Raw genomic sequence first — 24401 nt, forward strand, 5'->3', positions numbered from 1 at the left:
AACTTCCCTTTTGTAGGAGGAGGCTCATATAGCTCATACATGCTATAACTGTGCATCATTCAGGCACTAGTATGAGAATGCTATCTGAGACTGCAAAAGTATCTTACAAAGATCCACTGACTGGAGATTGGAAGGGCCCAAGTACTACCATACTTGTAGAAAGAGGTTATTTTTGCCTTTTCACAGATGATGGCCCTATTTGGATTCCTGCTCGCAGTGTTTGCCCTTGGTGCAGAAGCACTACCTGAACCGCACCAAATCAACTCGTGGCAAAATATGTGGGTCACCTGGACTAAATCAACAGGCTGGACCAACTTCTGTTTAATACTTGCTTCTGCCACTGATCCCTTCCAAACTTGTTTTATAGGGATGTTGTTTCTCAATGATTCTGACTTTTCTGCTTACTCCACAGGTAGTTGCAATGTACTGGATACTCCAGATGATTGTTCTTTTTTAAACTTCTTAGGAGTCTCAATACCACAATACCCTGGGACTCACAGGAGTTAAATCTTCTTGGAACTCAAAAGGTCGGTAACACATCTAAGGGATGAAAGAAAACATGTTTTATGTTTGGAAATACCAGGAAATGTTTTTGGGGGTCCATGTTACATTGGTAAATTCACTATATTTTCTCTCACTTTCCAGGACATGCGTGATATCCACTCTAAACATAGCGCACGGGTAGCATTTAGCTGTCCTTATACCAGGAGCTGTTGCTAGGAATAGGCATTATAACCATAAGTATAGTTATCTGTATTGTAAAATGCTTACTTAACAAACTGTCCACTACTGTCTTGCTTGCGCAAAAGGAAGAAGGGGGAATGGTTGTGCGTACTGCCATTGCAGCTCACGGAACCCACAAAAAGAACGGTGTCAGGATGCGAAATGATGAGAAAGACTGAAACCAGGCTTGAAACGACCATGAACTCATAGTGATTGGGATTGTGTGCTTCTTATTATTTGGTTTTGCTTTGTAACTTGTTGTATTGCAATAGATTGAATGTGAATTAACAGGATTTAATGTTACTAATGCTGAAATCTATGGAGATAGCTATTTTAATGTATTAGTAGCGCTAAGACAAAACCTGGAAAGGAATCCCAAGCAAAGGGATGACCTTATATTATAGAATGATTAACTCTCTTTCATCCCACTATTCAGGAATTTAAAATATGATCATGCAGCACCTGAGACAAAGGCACACGCTAAGAGAGTTAACCTTGATAGTTTATTCTGCAAGCAGATGTTCCATTTGGCCTCTGTATCACGCACTGGCCATGCGGATGCAGTGTACAAATGGAAAATACTCTTTGGACCCTGAGAAGAACAAAAGAAAGAGAGAATCTGTGGTGGGTGAGAGAGGAAAAGTGCACCTTGAAGCAGGGGACGCCCTGCTGGCACTGCCTATCGCATTCACCACCCTTTTTCTGCAGGTTGTTGTTTCTTGAGGGTCAGTAAGTAATAATGCCCCTAGTTCTATCTGGCATGCAAAGTTCCTCAACTATTAATTTTCTATTAGCCCAAAGGCACAATCATGAGCACTCTAAAAGCATCTGTTGTACAAATCTTAGTGATTTTTCAAAATCAATACATCAGAATATATAAAAGTTGAAGACTTCTTTCAAAGCAGTTAGAGATTAGCACAGAATGGGGCCCTTGGGGATTTATTTCCAGGTTGCAGAAAGTTGGGCTGCAGACCAAACACGTGTTTGTTCTTTTTAGTAGGTTAACAGTATTTCTTGTCATGATGTTATGTTTGCCTTGTTTCCTTTCTCACACTTATAGTATTGTCAATGGAGGCCTTGATTGAGTTATAATGATTGTATTATTAATATAATTAGTGTTATTATTTTATAGTATGGTAGAAGTTTGCTAATAAACAAAAAAGGGGGAAATGTGGGAACGTAAGAAAAAACTGCATGGAGCAGCAGCTGCGGAGCAAGATAAGTGGCGTGAGAACCAAGGACACCTTCAGAAGAAGAAAGAACATCTCACGGCTCTGACTGGCTAAGCACCTGTGTGAACGGTTGAGGAGTGTTTTGCAGAATGCTTTGTTAACATGTATAAATAGAGTAGTGCTTAACAATAAAGCAGACTAATAGCCTTTAACCACATTGGTGTGCTGTTATGTCTCTAGCGCGTCCTGAGAGTCCAGAGACTTCCCCACATCTGCGTCACTTTTTCTGCTCTACACCTCCTTACCTAGTACATAATTCCGAAACAATTCTAAAGAAATAGTCCCACATCAATTCCCCCCTTTTCTACAATCTAGCAATTGTCACGTCGCTAGATGACACCATTCTCACCTCAGGATTTATGAAAAACGCCCCGCTTTCCATCTTCTAGTGTATCTTATGCTGTTTCCATTAAACATACTCAAGAAACAATGTAACAACACATACGAATATTCCAAGAAAGAGTAAGACTACACAAGCCTTGAAGAGTTGCTTTAGCCAGGCAAAGCTCCGTAACCAACTGGTTAATCTGCTCCACAGTTCTGTAAATCCAAATGAGGTGTTATCCAAAATAACTTGGTGGATCACCTGAATTTATTCCCATAGTTTAGTGTGCACATCTGTTTCTTTTCTTTGAGTTTCATCAGTTTTGATTGATTATAGCGTACACCCCTCCTTCTTTGGCCGTCAGGAGATCAAGAGCCATTCCTTTCTGCAATACTACTTGACTAAGAGAGGATACCTCTGTCTGCAATCCAAGTATAGCATCCATAGTTGAGTTCTTGATTTCCCTAATGTAGCTGCTATACTGATAATTGCCTTTTCTGATTCACTTACTCCTAGTCTAGGAATAAACCATCCAATAAAACTACGGAACCCAGAGGGCCTGTCTATATGGGGGTTATTACCTGCTTCACCCTTTTCCAAGAGGTTCTCAGTATCCCTGGAGGAGGCGCTGTTCCACTGAAGCACTAAGTATCCTCCTCATAATGTCCTTTCTAGTTCTCAGGAAGGGTCTCACATTGAGGCCTGTCTATAGTTGTATACTGAATTTAGGTCCTTTTTCCTATTGTCGTGATTTTATTTGCACACCTACGCCTACTTCCTGCTCCACCCATAGTGTCCAATTGGTGGAGGGAATCCCACACTGAGGGATTTCCATTCGTCCATCTCTTGGTAAGGCTGTACGTATCCAACAATCAGTGAGCTTTAGGCTAACCGCTAGTGATATTTGAATAGGTGATTTCACACCAGGCTAAAGCAAGTGCAATCTATAAACACATTCTAAACTTACTGTCTCTTAATCCTTAGCTCCAATGGTCCAGTCTTCTTAATATTCCACTGGGGTTGAGATGTCTTCTTAACTCACGTGTAGCTCCACAAGCTTGCTCTTTCACCTTGATCGCTGTATATGATATGATATGATATGTTCTGGAACCCCAAATCCTGGAATTATCTCTTGTAACAGTACTTTAGTTACTCCCTGCACCCTGTTGGTCCTGCAAGGGAAAAGCCTATGGCCAACCTGAAGAGGTGTCTGTTAATACCAGCATATACTTATACCCCCCTTTTCTTGGGAGTTCAGGGAAATCAATTCACCATTGTTGCCCAGGATAAATTCCCTTCCCTGTTTGTCCCAGGGCACCCTGGGGCCTGTTCTAGGATTACTCTGTAAACAGATCTCACATTGCTGTGTTACCTGCTTAGTGGTGGTGTATAAATTCCAAGCCACAACCCGTTGGCTCAAGTATTTATACAGGGTCTCGGTTCCCCAGTGAGTTTTCCTGTGCTCAGCCATGATTATGGCCCATAATAGGGAGGTGGGAACTATTATCTTGTTTTGAAGCCTGCACCTCTGTGTCCTCTGTTTCTGAATGCTCTCCAAGCCCCCTCGATTAGTTTATCCAGGTCCTGTATTTTGCTTCCTTTACTCTGTGCATCGCCGGGAGAAAAGAAGGACATTCTTGCTCTGATTAGCAAAAGACCTTGGGAGATGTAAACAAGTTCAGCAGAATGAAGGGAGAAAGCCGAAAGATTGTAACTATCTGTGCCAGACCGAGCCTCTCGACGTGATCACGAGGCGTCCAGCTTGTGCACCTGGCACGGGAGTGAGCAGATGCTATCAAGGTCAAGCTGACCAGTGGCAAACCTGAGGTGGCTGACAGAGGTGAGTGGCCTGTGTGCCACGGGATGGCACAAGAGGGACGAGCCCAGCTCTAGTGCCATCTCCTTCAGGGCAGGATGGAAGATCCAGCACTGCCGCATGCAGCAGGAGGGTCACAATTCATAAGACACTTGACCAAGAGCATATTGTTCAAGTTCACTGTACACAATAAAAGTTTTTGTTCTGCACAAACAACAGAGTCTGTGTCTAATTGCCACAGGTAAACCTTAGTCTGCTTTGCCCTCCTCAACCTGAATGAGGACCTCTGGATAGGATTTAAAAAGGGCATAGAGAGTTTTTACCAGTATTCCATAGTTGTATATCCATACGCAACACCACCTTGTCATCCCTAGGAAAGTCCGGAGCGCCTTTGCTGCTTGAGGTTCCACAGTCTGGCAAATCGCTTCCTTCCTTGTTGTTCTCTAGGGTTTGGAATCCAGCAGCAATTTCGTAACCCAAGGTTACTTGTGGCCACGCCATCTGGGCTTTCTGTGGAGAAACTCAATAGCCATCAAGTCCGAGAAAGTTTAGCAGACTAATTGTCCTTGCTATGCATACCTCCTTTGTTGTGGTAGCTATCAGAAGGCCATCCATGTGCTGTGACAGGGTTCCTTGTCCTGGGGCCGTACCCATTGCTCCAGTCTTTGGCAAGTTGGTTCCTGAAAAGAGTGGGACTTTTGTTTGTTTGTTTGTTTTAACCTCTGGAAAAGTGCTGTGCATGTAAGTTGTGTTGCTCTTCCTGAATCAGGATTCTCCCACTCAAAGGTAAACATGAGCTGATTCTCTGGACTCAATGGTGGACAAAAATGGCATCTTCTAGGTCCAGAACAGCAAACCATGCCAATTCACCTGATAATTTTGAAAGCAGCGTGTATGGGTATGCTACCAATGGGTATAAATCCTACACTATTCTATTGATGGCCCTTAAATCTTGTGCTCACACTCCAGTAACAACCCGAATTTCTGAAAACTGTCAATTATTGGCTGGATTCCTTTCCCATCTCCGAATTTGAGGGGGTACAGTTTAATCCAAACCAGCCGAGCTCCCTGCTTTATTCCGATTGCTAGTGGTGCTGCATTCTTAGCTCTTCCTGGGGTCTCTACTACCCACACCCCAGGATAGACTTGATCACTTCCTTTGTCTGGGATCCTGGTCCCAGCAGGGGTAGTGATCAATGCTAAACTAAGCACCTCCATTAACTGTTCTTCTTGTACCTTACATTCCAATTTTCCTTTCAACTTGATTTCAAGATTCCAGTTGTTCTAATAAATCTCGCCCTAGTAAAGGCTTTGGTGAATTTGGCACCTACAAACATTTGTGTATCCCTACCTGTTCACCTACACTAAGTTAAGGGTTAAGAAAGTAAACTTCCTCACTTTTGCCAGTGTCTTCCCTTACGGTTACAAATTCACCACTCACTGGAGTATTTAACACCCAATTAGATGCTCCAGTTACTACAAATTCCACACTTTGCTGCAATTCCTTCCTCAGCTTAATCTTCTCTACCCTTGACTGTTACTGCATCTGTTACCAAATCCAGCACCTCTTTTTGCACTAACTGCTTTCCCGTTCAACGGGGGCAGAACCCTCCTGGGCTCTTCCAGCTCTCCCCCTTCAGCTCTTCCTGAAGAGATCTCTGGGTCCTAGAGCCCTGCTCTCAGCTCCTCCCTTCCTAAGGCTTCCTGTGCTAACACTGGGATATCAAGTTTCCCAGGTCTCTGCAGATGAAGGCTATTTGTTCCCAGCATCTCATCTCCTGACTTCGCAAAAACAATATTAACTGCTAAATGGTCATCGCCTTCCAACCACCACTGATTACAATTTTTAATTAAAGTTTTCTTGCTCACGGGGCCCCCAGGCTCTCCAGCAATATCTCAGGTGGAATTTGCCTGGGAACTTCCTTTCCCTGTGTTCCTCCATACTTAATTTCATTGATTCTTTATTGTTCCCCAAAGTCCACACCTTATAGCTCGTAAGTTACTGTGACCAAATACATACTCCTCTTTAAACCCCAGTCCACAACGCCAACCAAAATGCCAGTTTCCTCTATTCCACTGTAATTCCTGGGCAGTACTACAGGTCAAGGCTCTGATAACAAATACAGGGTTAAACAAATATCCAACTAAACTCGATTCCCACGTTCACACCACTCACACCTTGGATCCAAAGGTTAGCATTCACACTAGATAGCAGCCGCTTATAAAGTCTCGTTGCTGGGTAATGGAGTCTGCCTACTTCCCCAGGGCACAGGAACACCAAATTCCCTGGGCACGAGCTATAACCAATGTCTCCCAGCAACAAGAGCACTTGTGTTGTAAATGGAATTCCACAAGCAATAATTTTATAACAGAAACACTTATCAATCACAAAGATAACAACAATGAAAAACCAGTTTGGACATTTACTCGTTACATGATCCTACCAGGCCCCTTCCTGGCAGCTAACTGCAAATGCCCCCCAGCGCATTTTTGTTGCGATGATTTCTCCAAAGTATTACAAAGCTTACATTCCCGAGCGCATTATAGCCTCAATCTCAGGGTGCCTTGCAAGATTTCACCTCAGAGATAACTCCCCAAGTGGGACCCTGCTCTCAAGGGTTGTGCTCCCACACCGATCTGCATCACACAGCCTATAGCTGTGGATCCACCCTCTGGGGGAGCACCCTCGCTCCTTCACCCAAATGGAGGACATCTCCTTAAGACATACGGGTCCCTGTACCTGTAATGTACCTGGTCCATACCAGGGCTCTTTCTCTGCCCCACAGTGGATGATGTGTGGGCCTCTCTCCTCCTCAAAATTAAGACACTTGCACTTATGCCTTTGCAGGACAGATCTTTCCAGGTACAATCCCTTCCTGGTTTTGTGCAATTATCACCAGCCTCTGTTTTCAAAAGACAGGTGCCTGTGACAGATAGGTGAATATCTCCAGGAACCAAACTGAAACAATAGAAGCTAGGCACTTAATAAAAAATAATCCCTCACAAAGCCCACCTAAATTGTTCAGTATCTAAATATTTTTACAAATCTGGGTCATGGATCCCTAAGTTCATTTGGGGAGATGCCTATGTGGTCATCCTCACAGCGGTATGAGTCCCTTTTTAAAGCCGGTGGGGCAGGAAGCCTCCTCTGCATCTCCCAGCATCCCTGGCCTTTGGTTACTACTAAAAGGTTTCTCTTTAGCTCCTGTTTCATCTTCCATCATCACAAAACAGCTGCTGTAAGGTCTTCTTCCCATTTGGCCTCTGACTAATCACATCTATCCTGATGTCTGATAGAGAGAATGCCTCTTTGCGGTCTAATGGGAGCAGTGAGGGATTCAACAAAGGACCTTCCTTCCACTTTTAGAAAGAACTTTCATCAAAACGTAACTAAGCTAAGAAAACAGCTGAGAACTGCTTACCATCTCCTTCAATCACATGACTGCAGGGGAAACAGCTGAAGAGGAAGGAGAAACAACAAAGTTTTCAAGCAATGATTTTATTGACGGTAATTTCTCAAATGTATCTCAATAGCTTTCCTGTTTTATTTAAACTGAAATAAAAGGAGAAGGATGGCAAGTCTGATTTGGGTTTCCAATTGAATCTTGCGTCATCTAATTACAAATGTCTTCATGATATTAAAAATGAAAATATTTCTTTACATCTGCTCCACCCTCTACAAATATGGTTTTGTTTTGCTGCTTCCCTAATCCTGAACATCTGAGCATTTGAAATCCAGCAATGAAGAGTCACATACACATTTTTAGTAAACATCCAGCTGAACATCTGTACATCCACTCAACACACAACTCTTGCCTGGTGTATGTTCTTGCTCTATCCTGACTGCAATACTGTTGCTAATCATGTCATGGCATTTATTGTCTGCAGGGATGCCAGCATATTTCAATCACCTGCCCTTCATCGCTGACAAATTTAGGATCCACCTGCAAATTTGCAGAACTCCCAAATGTAATCCTCCTTTATTTATCCAAGCAGAGATGTGTACACAACACCTTGCACCTGGCTTCCAAAGAATAAAGGTCTATCCATTATGGTGCTCGACTGCACAGTCAAGGGAGTCTGGAGGGAAACGGTACAACTACATATACCTCTTCTTTAAATGCTAGGTGCTGTCCTCTGACAAATTTAGTCTTTGTTAGTCTTCAGCAACCGGATGAAAGAGCTGCTTGATGCAGCTCATCTTAACACACGGTCATCTTAGAATTGCAGCTGTAAGGAAGACCACGCCATTCAAAAGCTTTGTGTTAAACCACTACTCCTGAGTGGCAAGTCATCTTTATGTTCTTCGGGAAAACTGGGTGTCATTAGCTGCTCTCATTTAAACATCTGTAAAAGCTTGAAACAGCTCAACATAAGCAACACTAAGCTTGAAGAGCAACTAGATTCTGATTAGCCCAGCTATCCTGAAAATAAGAATTACAACTATTGTTTTGTACTTTTAGATCACTAAAATAACATTCCTTTTACTGTCTTTAACATTTCAACCCAAAAGTTACAAAAAAAATGCACTGAAGTGATTCTGATACGTTATTAATGACAAAGATTACATTTTCAGCACCACTGCATCTTGTGAAGAAAGTACATGCTACAGGATATTAAAGTACATGCTACAGGATATTTTCACAACAAAAGGCCTAGACTGCTTATCTTCATAACTTAAATGGAAGATAAAGAAGTAAATCTTGTACAGAGACTTGAAATATGAACTGTCACCTAAACTGCTTTAGAGATACTTACGTGGCAAGTAACTGGAAGCCATAGAAACGTTATAATGCCCACTAGCACTACGTTTGTCACAGAACTTTACTGCCTTTCCATATATCCTGCTTCTCACTTGGTGACATTTTCTTCTGCAAGGACCTCGCAATGCTTCCTGGGACATCTCCTGATTTTAGCTCCGCAGGCAGAGGTCTTTTCTCAGTGGAAGATCAGGCACATCAAGGTTGAAAATGGGATTAGGAGATGCATTTGCTGATCACTGCTGCACACTTTTCTAACCCTTTCATGGAAGCTGATCAGCGATATTCCAGGTAAGTACGTTAACCTTTACACTTGTGAAAGACAACGTGTCAGCTGATGCTTACCCCCACGTGCCACTGTTTGCCCATAGCGTTCACCACACGTCCTTCAACTGGTCTTCTACGTGCTCCACAGATGGGGACGCCCATTTTGTCACGGCAGGTAAACCATATAATTATTCTCCTTTCGGTTCGTGAGCATCAGCAGTGAATTCCTTCCTGTTCAAAACTTCATTAATTGAGAGCATGAATAGAACAATTTCAACTTCAGAGCTTCCGTAGAGATCATTTAATTTTTAGCACTTGTTTCAGTAACAGGATTTATACTATAATAATGTCTTTAGCAGCATCAAATATGACAGTTCAATATGATTATTTTTTTTTAAACAAGCTTGATTGATTCTGAGAAAAGCCTGCTAAGTAGGATGCATCAAATCTCTATGAAAATAGCTACGGAGCTTGTCTCAAACAGGTTAGAAAGCTGTAGTCATGCCTGGCTTACATTCTGGCTCTCTTAGCACAGGTTTCTTTTAGATTTACTTAAATGTAATTGAAGGAAAGAAAAATGCACTCCTCTGCATTTTCCCCGTGATATCAAACATCAGAGAAAGAAAAATATAAGCTGACAATACCGCTGACAACACTACAGGTTGTTCTTCAAATCAGCCTCTGCCATGATAATGAAATGATAGCTTCCTTTGTACTAAAAAGCAAACAACTAGTAACGTGTGTTATATCCTACAATGCCCCCTCATCCATGCATCACTGGGGGATGTAAAAACATGCAGCTATGTATTCTGCAGCTGCAGAAGCTGATGAAACGAGATGAAGGAAATCTGAAAAGAAAAACACACTTTGTGCAACTCAACTAAAAGCAAAGAACATAGGCAAGATAATGACTGAAGCAGCCAAAGACAACCAATTTTCTGCCCTTTGTATTAGAAAAATAATGTCATTTTGCTGCTATAAGCAAGTTTGCACCCAGATTTCCTATTTCCTATGGTACCACCCTGTGCTGCAAATTGCAGTCTTTCATCCCGCCCCACTCCCATGCTTTACCCTCAGACTCTTCAGAAATTTAGATTGGAAGCTGGATGGCAAAACGGGCCCTAACTCTCTACATAACCACATGTACTGCATTAAAAGCATGAAATCAATGGCTACACAGTTTACTTAAAAAAAAAAAAAAACAAAACCGTGAAGGATCCCACTGAAATGAGCGCATTTATTAGTGAAAAAGGTGATAAACTGGACTCAAATTGGGGAACCCCTGTTGGGAAAATAAAAATCTATTTAAAAATGACAAAACTTCTGCATCTGATTTGTTTTTAAGTGTCTACCACAGTGTATCCTACTCATCCTGAAACATCACCAGGTACAAAACACACTTGACAGGAAATCTGGTGTCGAAGTAGACAAGTAGTTAATATTTTATGCACACATTTTAAGATATCCACTCTCAGTTTTGTGATGCATTCTTAGACCTTTTTCTCATAAAAGACACTTTGGTTACTCCATCTCAGCAGGAAAGCCTTAGGAACCATAACCTCTACATCCCTCCCAACTGTCATTCCATTTTCATCATTATCAGTGATAGAAGGAAGGGTGAAGACCCACCTGCCGTTATTCTTGACAAATCCAACTCCTGCCAATACTTGTTGGCAGATATCACAGCAGAAGCACTTCCAGTGGTTGTTCATAGCTTTAGTAACGCAACCAATAACAAACTCACCTGTAGGAAACATAGTAACAGGATGTAAAATGCCATGCTACACAAAGTTAAAAGAAGCCTGCAACTGAATTGCTAGAATTACATCACCTTGCTTCTCTTCTAGAAAAGGACACTTTTCAACTGTTGTTCACACAGTGTTGGCTTCTACTCCACTAGGCCTAGAATCAAGGCTTGAAAGAGCTCCATACTCAAAGCACAACAGAACTGAGTTTGGATGGCCCTGACCCTCCTGCGAGAAAACTCCTGCAGTCAAAGTACAGTAGAATACAAAGACACACAGAGATACAGCAGGAGAATGCACTTGCTAAACAGCAAATCCAACACGCACACCAATTTCTGATCTACCACAGAGTCCTGTGCTGGGAGGCACTGAGGAAGTGAGAAAACTACCATTTCATATTCTCTGCTGCACAGCCATGCCAAACACTCACGCTGTTCTCTGCACGCACGCTGCAGCCAAGGCCCTGAGCAGCGCAAACACTGCCTGCAATACGTCGGGAGCTCCGCCTCCTGCTGCTGCCAAAGGCTGACACCCGGCTCTGAAGAGCCTACAGATCCAACAGCTGCCAAAGAGAAGTGATCAGGCAGATAACAGGTATGAACGAAACGAAGTCTAACATGCAAGTCTGTGGCATTCCCCTGAAGTCATAGCTTTCCAAGAATAAAATGCGATGGTCTCTAGAAGTGTCGGGAAAGCTTGAGGCATCGCTGCTGACTGCAGCCCTGCTGATTTCGGCTACTCTCACCACATTCAAGAACTGGAAAAGCCCACTTTCAGGCAGGATTCATGGAGTGCTGCAGCCCAGATGGGTTTTTTCTCTCAGTGAAAAGCCTTCACATTAAGCTTACCTGACATCGAAGTCACTAACTATTCTGTGAAATGTGGTATTCTTGAACCCACAAGCCTTTCTCCCCTGTGCACAGGGCCCTGAAATTTTCAGCTGTTTGAGGGACAATATTTGAAAGCAGCTCCGTGGTTGTGTGTCCTACAGGTTCGTCACTGGCAGAAACAAAATACACAACAACAGGGTTGGTGTCCTTTGACAGCTCCGCTGCCAGAGAGAGGTGGCCCTTCTGCAGCTCTGACAAGCTTTCCTGGCATTCTCCAAATCTCCTCTCAAAAGAATTGGCCAGTTCTTGAACTTTAGCTCTGACCCCAAATTGCTCTACTTTCACTTCACCATCTGAAAACAAATCCGAGATTTCCTTAGCTCTAGTCACTGCAGCCAGAGATCAGCAGCTTTTGTTCTGTATAATCTCCAGGGTAAAACAAAGCCAAACAAACTACAGAAGATACTGAAAAGAACTGTAAAAACCACTCAACCGACTAACCAGCATCACCTGTAGCTGTCCAAATTAAAACACTGTTTGATGTTTCAGAGGGCACTAAGTTCATTTCTTTAGCGATGACATGCTTTGCACACACCTCAAGAACTTGGTCCCTTCTCATAAGGATCCTGTAACACTTCTTCTGTGTATGGAAGAGGACCCTGAGCTCTCCAACACCGCGCTCCTTCCACTGAGCAGCATCTCTGGCCCAACTGTAAAATTTCGCCCTCTCTTTGAAGGGAATTCCTTCATCTTCTTCTCCAGACTACCTCCACCTAAAACACAGCACAGTAATGCATGATTTCCCCCAGAAATTGTCACCAACAACACTGTTACAATTCTGACATCATAATCCAAAATTATTCGATGTTTTCCTTTCTTCAGTGGCTTTGTACCCACAGCTCTATACTCATCATGCACTGAAGTGACCGAACAGCCCTGCCTTCTCAAAAGGAGAGAGCCCAACAGATTTCAGCCTTTGAAATTCATTTTTAAGCTATCAAGTGTGCCGGCATATTTCCCAGTGAAATTTCAGGTCTGCTGAATGATGTGCTGAGTGATAACCCAGCACTGTTAGCATTCCAGGTGTTCCCCTTATGAAGGCTGCTAAGTAACTTAATAATGGCATTTGATCAGAATAAGAATCAACTGAAAATAATAAATGGAGGCCTCACAGCTGCGTATCCTCCTCACTTTATATGTGCACATTACTGCCTTTTAACATCCTTCAATTAACACATCTTCCACAGTTAAAGAAAAGCTTGAAAGAACTGGAGAAACATGTGACAGACAAGCATTTCTGAAGGAGAAAAAGAGCAGGCAAGGCAAGAAAGAAAACAACAGACGTCATAATATGATTAACGGATGAGGAAAGGCAGACAAGATATTGCAGAAAGAGGAAGACAACATTTTGCAGACTTCATCAGATTAACTGTTCCAATTAAAGGACACTACATACTGTTTTTTGGTGCTCTATCAGTCTTGCTTAGTCATTATACTAACCTGCAATTAAGTTCTATTCTTTACAGGAAGCCAAACTAGAAGACTACAGTCATTGTAAGCTTCTCCTCTTATTAGGCATACTAAGGTTAAACACGAAATCCAGACATGAACAACTGAGTTAAGCCTTACAAAGCTACATCAGGCTTCTTCAAGCACGTTGTTCTACTTCCTAAAAAGCTGTATCACCACCTCCTGGTAAATTCTCTGACACGCGAGCAGTTTCTGTGGATTCTGCTTCTCCGCTGCTGGCAGCTGACTGCACAAATACTGTTGCTGTTGCTTCACTGGTTGATGGAGTATGTAATTCTTCCTTACTTGTAGAGACTGAGTCAGTACGATTAATAAAACAGTAAGCAAATAAGCCATAAGAGCCTAAAGATACAAACTTCAAACTCCATTAAGTCTGGACACTAAGAATAACGACTCCCTCCAAAAAAGCCACATTTTCTCTCTCCCCTCCCCCTCCCTTCCAGAAATTGTAATTAAATGAAGAAATTTATCAACAGCAGTACAGTAAAAACAAGATAGTAAGTTCTCAGTCTCCAACTTTCCTATAGTGCTACTAATGTTTCAGAACAGCTAACTACCAGGGATTAAGGGAAGTGAACAACTGGGGAAAAACAAAAAGCAAACAAGAATTGTTGTTGGAAGCTTTCAGACATTCTTCATCACTCTTAAAACACACACAGCTTTGACTCAACAAGAGACTGAAGTACCTTTGAAGCAGTACGATTCCAAAACAAGCACCATTTCCCTTGGAAACTGCTCTGAAATCACTTAACTCTTACATACCTGCTAGGAGGAATTCTACTAGCCAAAGCTGTTTCTACTTTAGGAGGCAAAGCTGTTTCCTTTCTCTCCCAGAGAAACTTAAGTTCTTAGTAGTACCATAGTTCCAGTGCCAGAACAGACTTGAGACACAGTCAAAGAAGTCAAGTAGTTTCTAATCTGCCAGACGCTTTATTTCTCACTAAGTGAAAATAGTCTAAGAATAATACTGCAAATTTATTGCCTAAACTTTCGTAAAGACTTGACTCGTACTTTTTCTTTGAGTTTTTACTTCTTTCTGAGAGCCTTCTGGACTGGCATCCTCCGCACTGCTACTAAAGCCACAGACAGACGTAGAAGGGACCTGTGGAGTTTCTCCTTTAGCCTTCTGCTCAGAAGATTTAGTTTCCCAAGCAGTAACACATTCACGTTTGACTGGGGGGCCTGCTGCAAAGCACAAAGATTAGTGGAAAACAGCTGATAAGACAGCTAAATACCGTGATCATTTTTGGCACATACATTATAAAGTAACCTAACGATATTCAGAACATCTTAAATGTAGAGCTTTTGAAATAACATCATTATGTAAAAAGACACTCATTCAGGATAACCAAGGAACTGTAAATCCGTCATACTTGGGTTTTCTGCTGCTATCAAAGAACCTCCATGCAATAATGAAGACTTCAATCTTGCAACTGCCACTACAGATACTAGCTTCCTTTGACATTTACTTATATTTCCGGTAGCTCAATACGTGCCACCTTTTATTAGTACACAGACACTCACAGCCTCAGAAAGAGTGACTGGCCAAATGGAAGATGACAGTTTTTCTCAATTTAAATATTGTAAACTTATTGTAAATAATTGTCTGTTGGTTCTAGTAGCACTATACACTTTCCTTTTGAAATTCACGTCTCAGACCAAGAACAGGTCAACATTTTCATATTGTTACAAGAATTATTGACGGCCATATGCCAAACAAAATACAACTACACAGAAGAGCCATATGGGTATCATCTACAGAGGAAAAGCAAAACCAAGGACTGAAAAAGAAAGTAAGAAACAGAAAGCAGTCAGCAGCAGCGTGTGCTACCGATGAACTTTGAGCATTTGGAACTCCAGATGATATTAACCAGAGACTGAATAGAGCTTATTTCACAATACTTCTGGGAAGTACAAGAAGAAAAACCACGACAAACAAAGGCTCCAGCTAAAGATGTGAAGTTACTGGAAAGGAATGGAAGCAGACAAGAAGGATGCCTCCTAGTTGAAGGGATAATTCGAGTTGAAGCTTAAGCACAACTGCTGTTTTCGGAGTTTACCAGTCAGAGCGAGGCCTGAGCACAAACACTGCCAGTTCAACACAAAAAATGCACTGTCAGCACTTCACCCTGACATTTTAAACAACGCCTCGTTGTTTAAACAATATTAGCATCTCCTGGTTCTAGCAGTACCAAACTCCTTCCCTACAAAAAAAGCAACACTAAGATCAACTCTGACGCCTCGGACAGATTCCAAAATCCTACCCGCAACTCCCTTTCTCACTACAGAGTTGCACTGAGTCCCGCATAAGGCACGCTTCTGTTCTTACGTGCAAAGAACTACAACTTCATATTTACTCAAGTTGAAAGTCTAGGATTTGAAGATTCACAGACGTGCATTAGAACTGAAAGAAACAACATACTATTAAGACAGAAGAAGTAATACACAATGACCAGCGTTAACAAGTGACTGACTAATGAGCTGCACACTTGAATAAATTACTGGTTCAATTAACACTCACCTTTCTCCAGGATTTTAAACGAGAAGTTGGAGGGCCCACCCTGTGCCGAAGGAGCCGGCTGGGATGCCTCGCTCTCCCAAGGTTTCTGAGCAGCACTACAGCTTTTGGGTGGTTCAGCTACTCCCGCTTTTTCCTGCTCTGCTTTCCGAGATGCTGAAGTTCCTTCATCGCTCTTTCTTGGACGATTCAAGCTGAATCCAAAGAGGGAACCGGGGGCTGAAGTATTCCCAAACGGGAATGTCTCTTTGTTACTGAAAACGCTCCTGACAATTCAGATCTAAATACAAACTTTGGAGCAGAAACCTCCGTTTTTGCTGGCGTTTCAGAGGTGCTTGATACCTCTAAAGCTTCTACGGTGGCATCACAAGCATCACCACCATGGCCGAGGTCGCTTCTCTCCCTGGTAGCTTCCTCCAGCACAGCTACAGCGTTGTTACCACAAGGAGATGCTTTGGCTGCATTAGTACGAGAAACATGAGATGTTACCAACGTGCCTTTCTCACGGGTGTGCTCACTCTTGTCCCTGTCTGCTGTTTCTTCAGACTGGAGTGTAACTCCACTACTCGAAGGCAGTTTGTTTTTGTCTTTTTCATCCATGTTTGTCAAGTCAGTTGTACACTCTTTGGATGGATCATCTTTCTTAGCGGTATTTTTACTGGACTCCTGTATACCAAATTTAAATCCACCGAGAGGCATCCACATTGAAAAATTACATCCTTCCTCTGCAGGCTTTGCTTCACCATCTGCAAGATTCTGAGAGGTACATGCTGGTGTTTTCCCTTCAAGTTTCAAGGAAAATTCTTGAAGAGATACTTCTGAATTAGTTTTGCTTGTATTCTGGCAAGCAACACATTTTGGGGCAGTGGGTTCATTTCTTACTAAACAGATGTCACAGTTCCACTGGCCTTCCTTTTTAGCAAAGGCAGATCCCAATTTGTCCTGTGCGGCACTAACACTGGATTCTAGAGGTTTTAAAACCACACGTTTTGTGAAATAGCCTGGTTCAGGCAGTGGTGGATTTGTGCTTGCCTGTGGAAGGCTGTAGTTGTAGCGATCACCACAAGGCAAAATGATTCCAGCAGATGGAGCATCAAAATGCCAAGGTGCGCCATACGTGTCTTGAGGAAACATGGCAGCGCAAGTGTTTCGCAGAGGTGGCGTGCGGATTGCTTGTTGATGAGCATATCTACGCTGCTGAGGTGCAAGTCCATCCATGCCACAGACAGGTGCCTAAAGAAAAAGCACCGTTACTTCCTTGTGGAAAAGGAGGAAAAGGGATTAGGGTGCTAAAGCCCATGCAACATGTACTCTTAATAGCAAGGCGTACCATAAAATGAGATTTCAACTCTAATCAGTTTTAACTAAAATCATACGTTCAAAACTTGAGTGGTATCTGAAAACACAGACTGGGGAGAAGCGTAAGCTGAATAGACTCATTTTTCTTTAGTATTTAAAAAAAAAAAAAATCAAGCCCCCATACTATTTTGGGGAAAAGAACAATGCAGACAACGAGCAGAGGACATATGTTAGCAGGTTAAAAACATGCTTTGCTGGCTGTTTCTCCCAAACCCAATATCCCAAAGCTTAGCTGATTACGGAACTTTCTGCCTGTCTCCAGCAGACCTCAAGTTTAGTAAACGCTCTCTAGGGAACCGCAGTTATATCCTGCTACACACAGAAACAAAACCAGTTCACCACATCAGTAGAAATGGCTTGAGCGGATTCGTATGTCCTCACCTTTGTTGGTGTTACACTGGTTGCAGCAGTTCTTTGAAGATACTGCGAGTTACAAGCAGGTGACTGGCTACAGTGAACAGATGGGCCAGAGGTAGCAACTGAAAAGGAACACCAAGAAAGGAGCTTATATCCAGTTTTTGTGATTACTGACTTGAGTGAACTTTCCCAGGGGACCAGTTTTACTCATTCATCTCAGAACACTGCAGAAACATTTTAAGAAGTCTTACTCCGTTTAGCTAAGTGTTCAATTAAAAATTCAGCATCAACTTACCCCTTAAAGGAGCTTCATGAAGATTTTGTGCTCTCCGATAACCATCTGACACTGTATCTGTTTCATAGCTTCCAGCAGGCCAGCAGTGAGATGATACATTTACACTGGAACTATTACGTTTCATTTCCCGTATTTCATTCTATTAAAGACAGTGTTTCAATTAAGAGCATGTAAACGTATTACATTGGTATTTGGAGAAAACCTAAGGAACGATCCCTACGCTCCTCTGCTATTTAAAAGCATGTTCAAGGTCTGAGACACACACACAAAAAAGATGAGTTAAGTGCTGCAATAACCTATGATCTTCCCATGCTTTACGAAACTGAGACTGTTCCCTGAAGCTAGAAATAAACCCAGAACAAAGATGACAGTAGCTAAGCTGAAGAAAGCACAACTTTCTGCACGCACAATCCTCAGGATTGCTTCCCATATCTGAGTACCAAATCAGAGTTTGTAGGCAACAAAGTTTTACTCTTGAACTCACTTTAAGCAGATGTTTATAGCAGTTCTCTTCACTGAGTTTTAAGAGGTAGCCTGGTAAGGGAAGTTCAATGCTTGGGTCACAAAGTACTTACCAGAACAAAAAGATCAACCATTCTGCATCGAATATAGTGACTAAAGTTGCTTACCGTTAAAGCTTCCACGTGCTGACACAGCTTTTGAAGTAAGGACTTGTGATCTTCTGCCCACTGAGAGAGAGTCTTAGGAGAAAACTGGAAAGAAAAGAAAAAAACTAATTGAACTTGGATTTTTTTATACAAACGTAACACTTCCCTAGAAGAGTAACCGGCTAATATACCTGGTAGGTATTTGTTGGCGAGAAAGAGAACTTCTTAGGTGATGGAATTGAATATTTTACTTCCACGTGTGCAGCTGGTGAGATATTTCCGGAGGCAAGACTTCCCTCTTCACCATTCTCTCCAAGCTCCTGGATCACTGCATTCAGCATTTCCGTTACAGCTTTAACAGATACCGGCAGCTAGAAATGTATTTGAAACGCAAGTCATGATCGCAATTCTTCCTCAGAGCAAGAGGCTGTGCTCTGATCTACGGCTGCACAGTTTGCAAGGCTTTCTGCACAGAAATTCTGGGTGTTTTTTGTTGTTTTTGTTCCCCCAGGAAAGCCCTATATCTGTTAACATTAACGTAAGACGACAACTCACACAAGCATTAATTCTTTTACTTAGTCAGCTACTGACGGGTCAGAGGAGCTTTCGTCAATGATCTTCATCAGGTAATGCTTTCTTTTAACAAGATAGGCTTTGCGTTCTTCTGGTAACGTATCACCACTCTCAACCTCTTCTGCCTTTCTTTGATAAAGCTAAGTAACAGCATATGGATTAGGAATAATCAGTCAGAATGTAAGTAATAGAAAAGCATTTTGAGGTAATGCAATTTACAAACTTACAATGGCAAGCTTCCAGTACGAAACCACTTTCTTAATAGCTTCAAACGCTAGTAAAGCATCATCTGCTGATTTTATTCCATAAAGCAAAGAATTAAGCTTGATCAAGCTCTGCTGCTTATGGAATTAGTATATGAGAGCTACTCAGGTCATTCCCCTCCCCCCCATACCAATAACCTTAATACTAGTTATTTTAGCTGCATTACAGAGAAGGGAATAGCCTATAGGAAACACACTCATTAGCCCTTAGTCACTTTACTTCTGACAAGTGAAACAGATGAGATTTTCTTCACACTACTTGAAATCTTTTAAACAAGTATGGAAGGGTAAGATTTGGCCAGGAGACAGCCTTAAAAACAGTAGTTAGTTTTTGGAATGCAGGCGTTCAGTGCGCATACAGTGAGAGCATTCAAGAACTGCAACAATTACAGGCACAAACTGAAGAGTGACTTACGTGGAAACTTTTCAGGTAACACAATGCTGCGAGTTCACATGCATCTCTCCATTGTGTCTCGTTGTTCTGGGCCGTTTTCAGCAGGAAAGTTCCAGCGTGCATGTAGAAGTGTCCTTTCATTTCAAGGAAGGTACGAGACAGCTCATCAGGTCCATCCGCACACGGCTTCACTGAGTGAAGCACACAATCAAAACTGGAACATAGAAAAGATTCATTTTCAACCAAGTCCTGGTCTCCCAGGATTTATACTAGACCCCTATCACTGAGTCTTCTCTGAGGCCTTTAGCTCAGACACAGCTTGCGGATCAAGCCTAGCAACATTTGCTCTTTGCAGTTAGTACAGAGGAACTCCTCTTCCATCCATAAAACAGCTACTCACTGAAAATGATGCCTGCTAGAAGTTCGGTGACCCAGAAAAAATATTCAATTTTTTTCTTTTTTTTTTTTTCTTTTTTTAAATAAGCAGAACAGTTAAAAGAGTACCTTTCAAGGGCCCCTCTGCTTTGTCAAACATCTCTAGAAGCAAGCGTCATTTTAGCCAAGCTAGAATAGGCCAGCAGATGATCCTTCTTGACAGCTCTCCAATTATTTTTATCAGCCTCCAAGTCTCGTACTGATTCAAGATATTCCTAAAGAATAAAGTTCATCACAGAATGAGGAACCGCCATCCTTCTATGAAGGCAAGAGTTTCTCCAGAACTTCTTGCTACATAATCCAGTTTCCCAGGTGAGATGTTAACGTATTCTTCAGCAGCAATGTTCCAGGAACTATTTGCCTCAGCAATTCCCTCCCTGATGGAGCTGCTGTATCTAACTTAATACCTCAGCTAGAAACTAAACAACGCTTTAAGGCTTAAGAAAATCCTAAATAAATCACTGTTTCCACAGACATTACATTTAAAGGAGTTAAGCCACTTGAGAATTAGCTGCCATTGTAACGATACTAAGAGAATAACACCGGTTTCAAGGACATGGGAGATTATGACAGGATCAAAACATGATTAAATACCTCAAATGTCTTTATGACGCACAAACACCACTCCAAGCTGGAGTCTACAGGTATTTTCTTCTCCGCCTCCTGACAATGAAGCACAGCATCTCTTAATCTATTATTTGAACGGTAGAGAGCAACCAGTCTGATGTTAAGGTAGGGATCGTCTGGTCTCGCATAGAGCTCGGTTTGAGTCATATCAAAGAGCTGACTCCAGCCATCTTCGCCTTTACGCTCCAGTAACTGCTCCTATCACATACAAAGGCAACACGTTAAAATTTCATTCTCTACGAGAGCCTCTTCAGCAACTATGTTACCTGACTGTTTTCTCATCGCCATTACAGGCTACATTACTCAAACTGCTCTGGAAAGCTGGTAGGTGCTACTGAGAGTTTGACAAACATTTTAGAAGTGAGGGAAAAAAAAAAAAAAAACAAAAACACAAAACCCAAAGCTTTAGAGTTTGCATCCTGTAGATGCTAAGTTAGATGCTAAGTTAAGACTGTCAAACCACCTGGTTCAAAGATGACACACGTCAATACAGAACAGCTTGTCTAAAAAAATAAAATAACGTAACCACACAAAAAATCCCAAAGCACAAGCCTCTCAAGACTTTGATTTCATTGCAGTTGTGCTCCAGAAAACTAACACCTGTACAAAAGTGAGATTGTATGACTGAAAGCATTTACACAGTATTAGGGAATAACAGCATCTCATACACTTGACAGTTTTCAACTCAAATTAAAAAAAACTAGAAAGCAGTGTAGTCATGTAATAGAGACAATACTTAACCTATCTAATCTTGACCTCTTGGATAATATTACTACCATGGTTTTCCCATCGCTTGACGCAACTAAAGTTTCTTCTAGGCACAGAACAGAGATCAGAAGCAGGAATTTACCTTCAGTCTGTAAGCAGCAGGATTCCCAGGGAAGAGCCTGGCAGCTTTCTCAACCCAGTACTCTGCTCTTCCATCAGTGATGTCGTTACTGCATAGTAACTCTGCAATCTTCAGTACAAGATCTTTCTGCATTGGATTCAGCTCCACAGAACGCTGGTTTTCCCCATGCATGCACATAAGAAAAAAGGTTACTAGTAACTTGATCTTGCAGTCCACGTAGAACAAGAAAGAAAACATGTCAAACATGTCCCCCATTAAACAGACCCAGCAAGTCAAATTAGAACTATCAATAAATACTTTCTCACTACGTTAAGAAAAGCCTTTTTCCCTTTCAAGAAGGCCACCATTGGTTTGTAACACCCAGACAACTGCTGGAATTCAGAACACCATAAGAGAAACAATGTCAAAACCAGCTCCTCTACCACCCGCTGCTGCTCTACTCAGACAGCCAGACCAGGGGTATCTCTAGCCTAACCTAATACGGAGGCTTCCGGAAAACAGAATTAAGTCACAAAGACTGATGGCACTCAGTCACTGTGCTGGCAACAAGACTTTTGTGTGTATCCTCTCCCTCCCCGGTGCCCGAATAATGAAACACAGACTGTGAAGTTCACATTTATATGCTTACCTAATCGGAACTGTATTTGCCCCATTCCCTCTACTTCTGAGGAAACAAACAAACAAAAAGCCCACCGCTAACAAGAAAACAAACAATGCAACTGAAAAACACTCTCAGTCCAGTCTTTCAGTAGCAGCCAGATTACTGCTGTCACCATAATCCCTACTGCAGAATTCTACAGGGCTCACATATTCTTAGTCCAAAGGGCAGCGGGAAGAAGACTATCAGAGCAGGAAGCACAAAGATCAAGTCCATTTACAAAGGAATAAAGCAGGACAGGGAGGTGAGTGAGGTGCTTACCTTGTAACACCCAAAAGCTTCTTCCGTGTTATCCTGAGCCTCGTAGATCTGTCCCAGAAACCTGTGCGCTTTGGGATCTCTCTCTCGGACACTGAGATAAATAGATGTATATCTACAGAGTAAATAAATAAAGAAAGAAAAACCAGAAGGATCAGTATTCCTCAGTATTACAAGTCCCCCCACACCTTGCAGCTAACGTGGGACTTTAATCTGTCATACAGGACAGTTAGCTGTATTTAGTTCAAGGGGCTTGATCTAGATCTTCAAGTAAGGCACAACATTATTGCTACACGTACAGATGTTGCATATTTGCCTGCAAGCACTGGCCTTCATTAAATAAAGCAGTAGCTCACAGGAACTGTAAGAAGGACGTAACACGATGGCATAAAAGACATTTCTACCGGATGGGTTTTTACAGCACCACGTAACTACCCATGCTTTAAGTTGCCGTTTTAGGAAGATTTAAATGGCACCATATTTCCCATTTGCCGCTACCTTAAAACAGCATGACAACGGTCTTCATTTCTCCACTCTACTTCATTTAGCTTTCCCATCACACTTTAAAGAACAGAACAACATACGTAACGTTTATTACCTCTTAGCAAGTTCATATTCTTTTATCTCAAAGTACAGCTTAGCAAAAAAGAATCCTTTTAACGATCTCTGAAGAAAAAAAAACAAAGGGTACATTTTAAATATACAGTACTTTTGAAGTAATTGAGTAGGGAGACCCTTCTTTCCAGGGGTGCATAATACTTCCTAAAGTGTCTTCACAGTTATCAGCTCCAGTTCACTCCTTGTACTCTGGGCTTTGTTTTTGAAAGACACAGGAGTAAGAACATAACATTTCTTCCCAGTAACTGGCAAAGGCTACCAAAGCGAAACTGAGGTTAGTAGCAAAGCAAGTCCTCACACTTGTTACTTTTCACAAGCACACTTCCGACTAAAGAGAGGAGAATGGGGTCAGCTACATACAAGCCGTTTCTCTTGCAACCTATCTACGTTGCAGAAGAAAACAAATGCCACAAATCAAGCTCCTCCTGTCCATGCTTCTGTCACCTTCCTCTCTCGCCTGCCCCGCCTCCTCGTAAACGGGGCTGGAAAGGAATTTCAAAAGAAACGCCGGCAGCCTCGCACAACCCTCCTCTCCAAAATCAACGCAACAGGAAGACCAGCAGCTACTTCCATCACCGACCGCGCTCCACAGCCAGTCGTTCCAGAGAGCAGGGGATCACCCGGCTGCCCAGCCACCAACGCAGGCAGCAGAGCTATTTCCCCCCGCCTCTCCCTCTCTTCCTGCCGGCGTTTCACAACGCCGTCGCACCCACGGCAACAGCAGCCGCACAGCGGCCAAACGAGCCCAAAGCCGAACGGCACGCGTTCCCTATTCCGGCTCCTCGAGAGAGGGAAGGCCGGAAGCCCGGGGACCGTGCCCACGGAACGGGAGGGAGCCGAACTCCGCCCCGCCGCCGGGCTCCTTCCGAAGCCGCCGAGGGCTCAGCGGCTTTCCGAGGCGCGCAGCTGCGGCGAACCGCGTTTCCGAGGAGGCGACTCCGCGCCCGCCCGCCGGCAGCCTCCCTCGGCTTCGACTCCCCGCCGGAGGAGCCCGCCCTCGGGCCCGGCACCCGCGGGAGGGGCGGAGGGACGGGGCGGGCGGGGAGCGGCCCCCACCGCGGCCCGGGGAAGGCCGAGGGAGCGCCGCCGGCGGCGCCGGCCGGGCCGCAGCACTCACCGCTCTGGGAGAGGAGGCGGCGGCCTGCACGGAGGCGACGTACCGCTCCACCTCGGGCTTCGTGCGCCGTGCCATGGCCAGGAGAAGGAGCGAGGGAGAGGGAGCGGCGGAAGGCCGGCACTCGCGCGCCGCTAAGGGAGCTCCCCGCCGCACGCGGCGGAACGCCCTCCCTGCCGACCGCGGCGACGCGCGACGTCACAGCGCGGGGCGGGGCGGCGCATGCGCGGCGCCGAGCGGCCGGTT

General features: G+C 43.2%; 1 protein-coding gene across 1 annotated transcript; it reads right to left on the minus strand.

Annotated features, from left to right (window-relative positions):
- Nucleotides 1-1804: 1804 nt before the first annotated feature.
- LOC149914761 (E3 SUMO-protein ligase RanBP2-like) lies at nt 1805-24352 on the minus strand. The gene is given in 20 exon segments (XM_090125527.1): nt 1805-4776; nt 6848-6999; nt 7519-7553; nt 8855-9364; nt 10753-10867; nt 12294-12471; nt 13328-13522; nt 13991-14413; nt 15750-16979; nt 17487-17584; nt 17758-17896; nt 18387-18470; nt 18557-18736; nt 19617-19809; nt 20100-20245; nt 20625-20855; nt 21508-21660; nt 22427-22538; nt 23022-23089; nt 24159-24352. Coding segments are annotated over 12 exon segments (2523 nt in total). The 5' UTR covers nt 24234-24352; the 3' UTR covers nt 1805-4776; nt 6848-6999; nt 7519-7553; nt 8855-9364; nt 10753-10867; nt 12294-12471; nt 13328-13522; nt 13991-14413; nt 15750-15935.
- Nucleotides 24353-24401: the final 49 nt, after the last annotated feature.

This window comes from Phasianus colchicus, chromosome 27 (assembly GCF_987193195.1).
Source record: "Phasianus colchicus chromosome 27, bPhaCol1.hap1.1, whole genome shotgun sequence".
NCBI lineage: Eukaryota > Metazoa > Chordata > Aves > Galliformes > Phasianidae > Phasianus > Phasianus colchicus.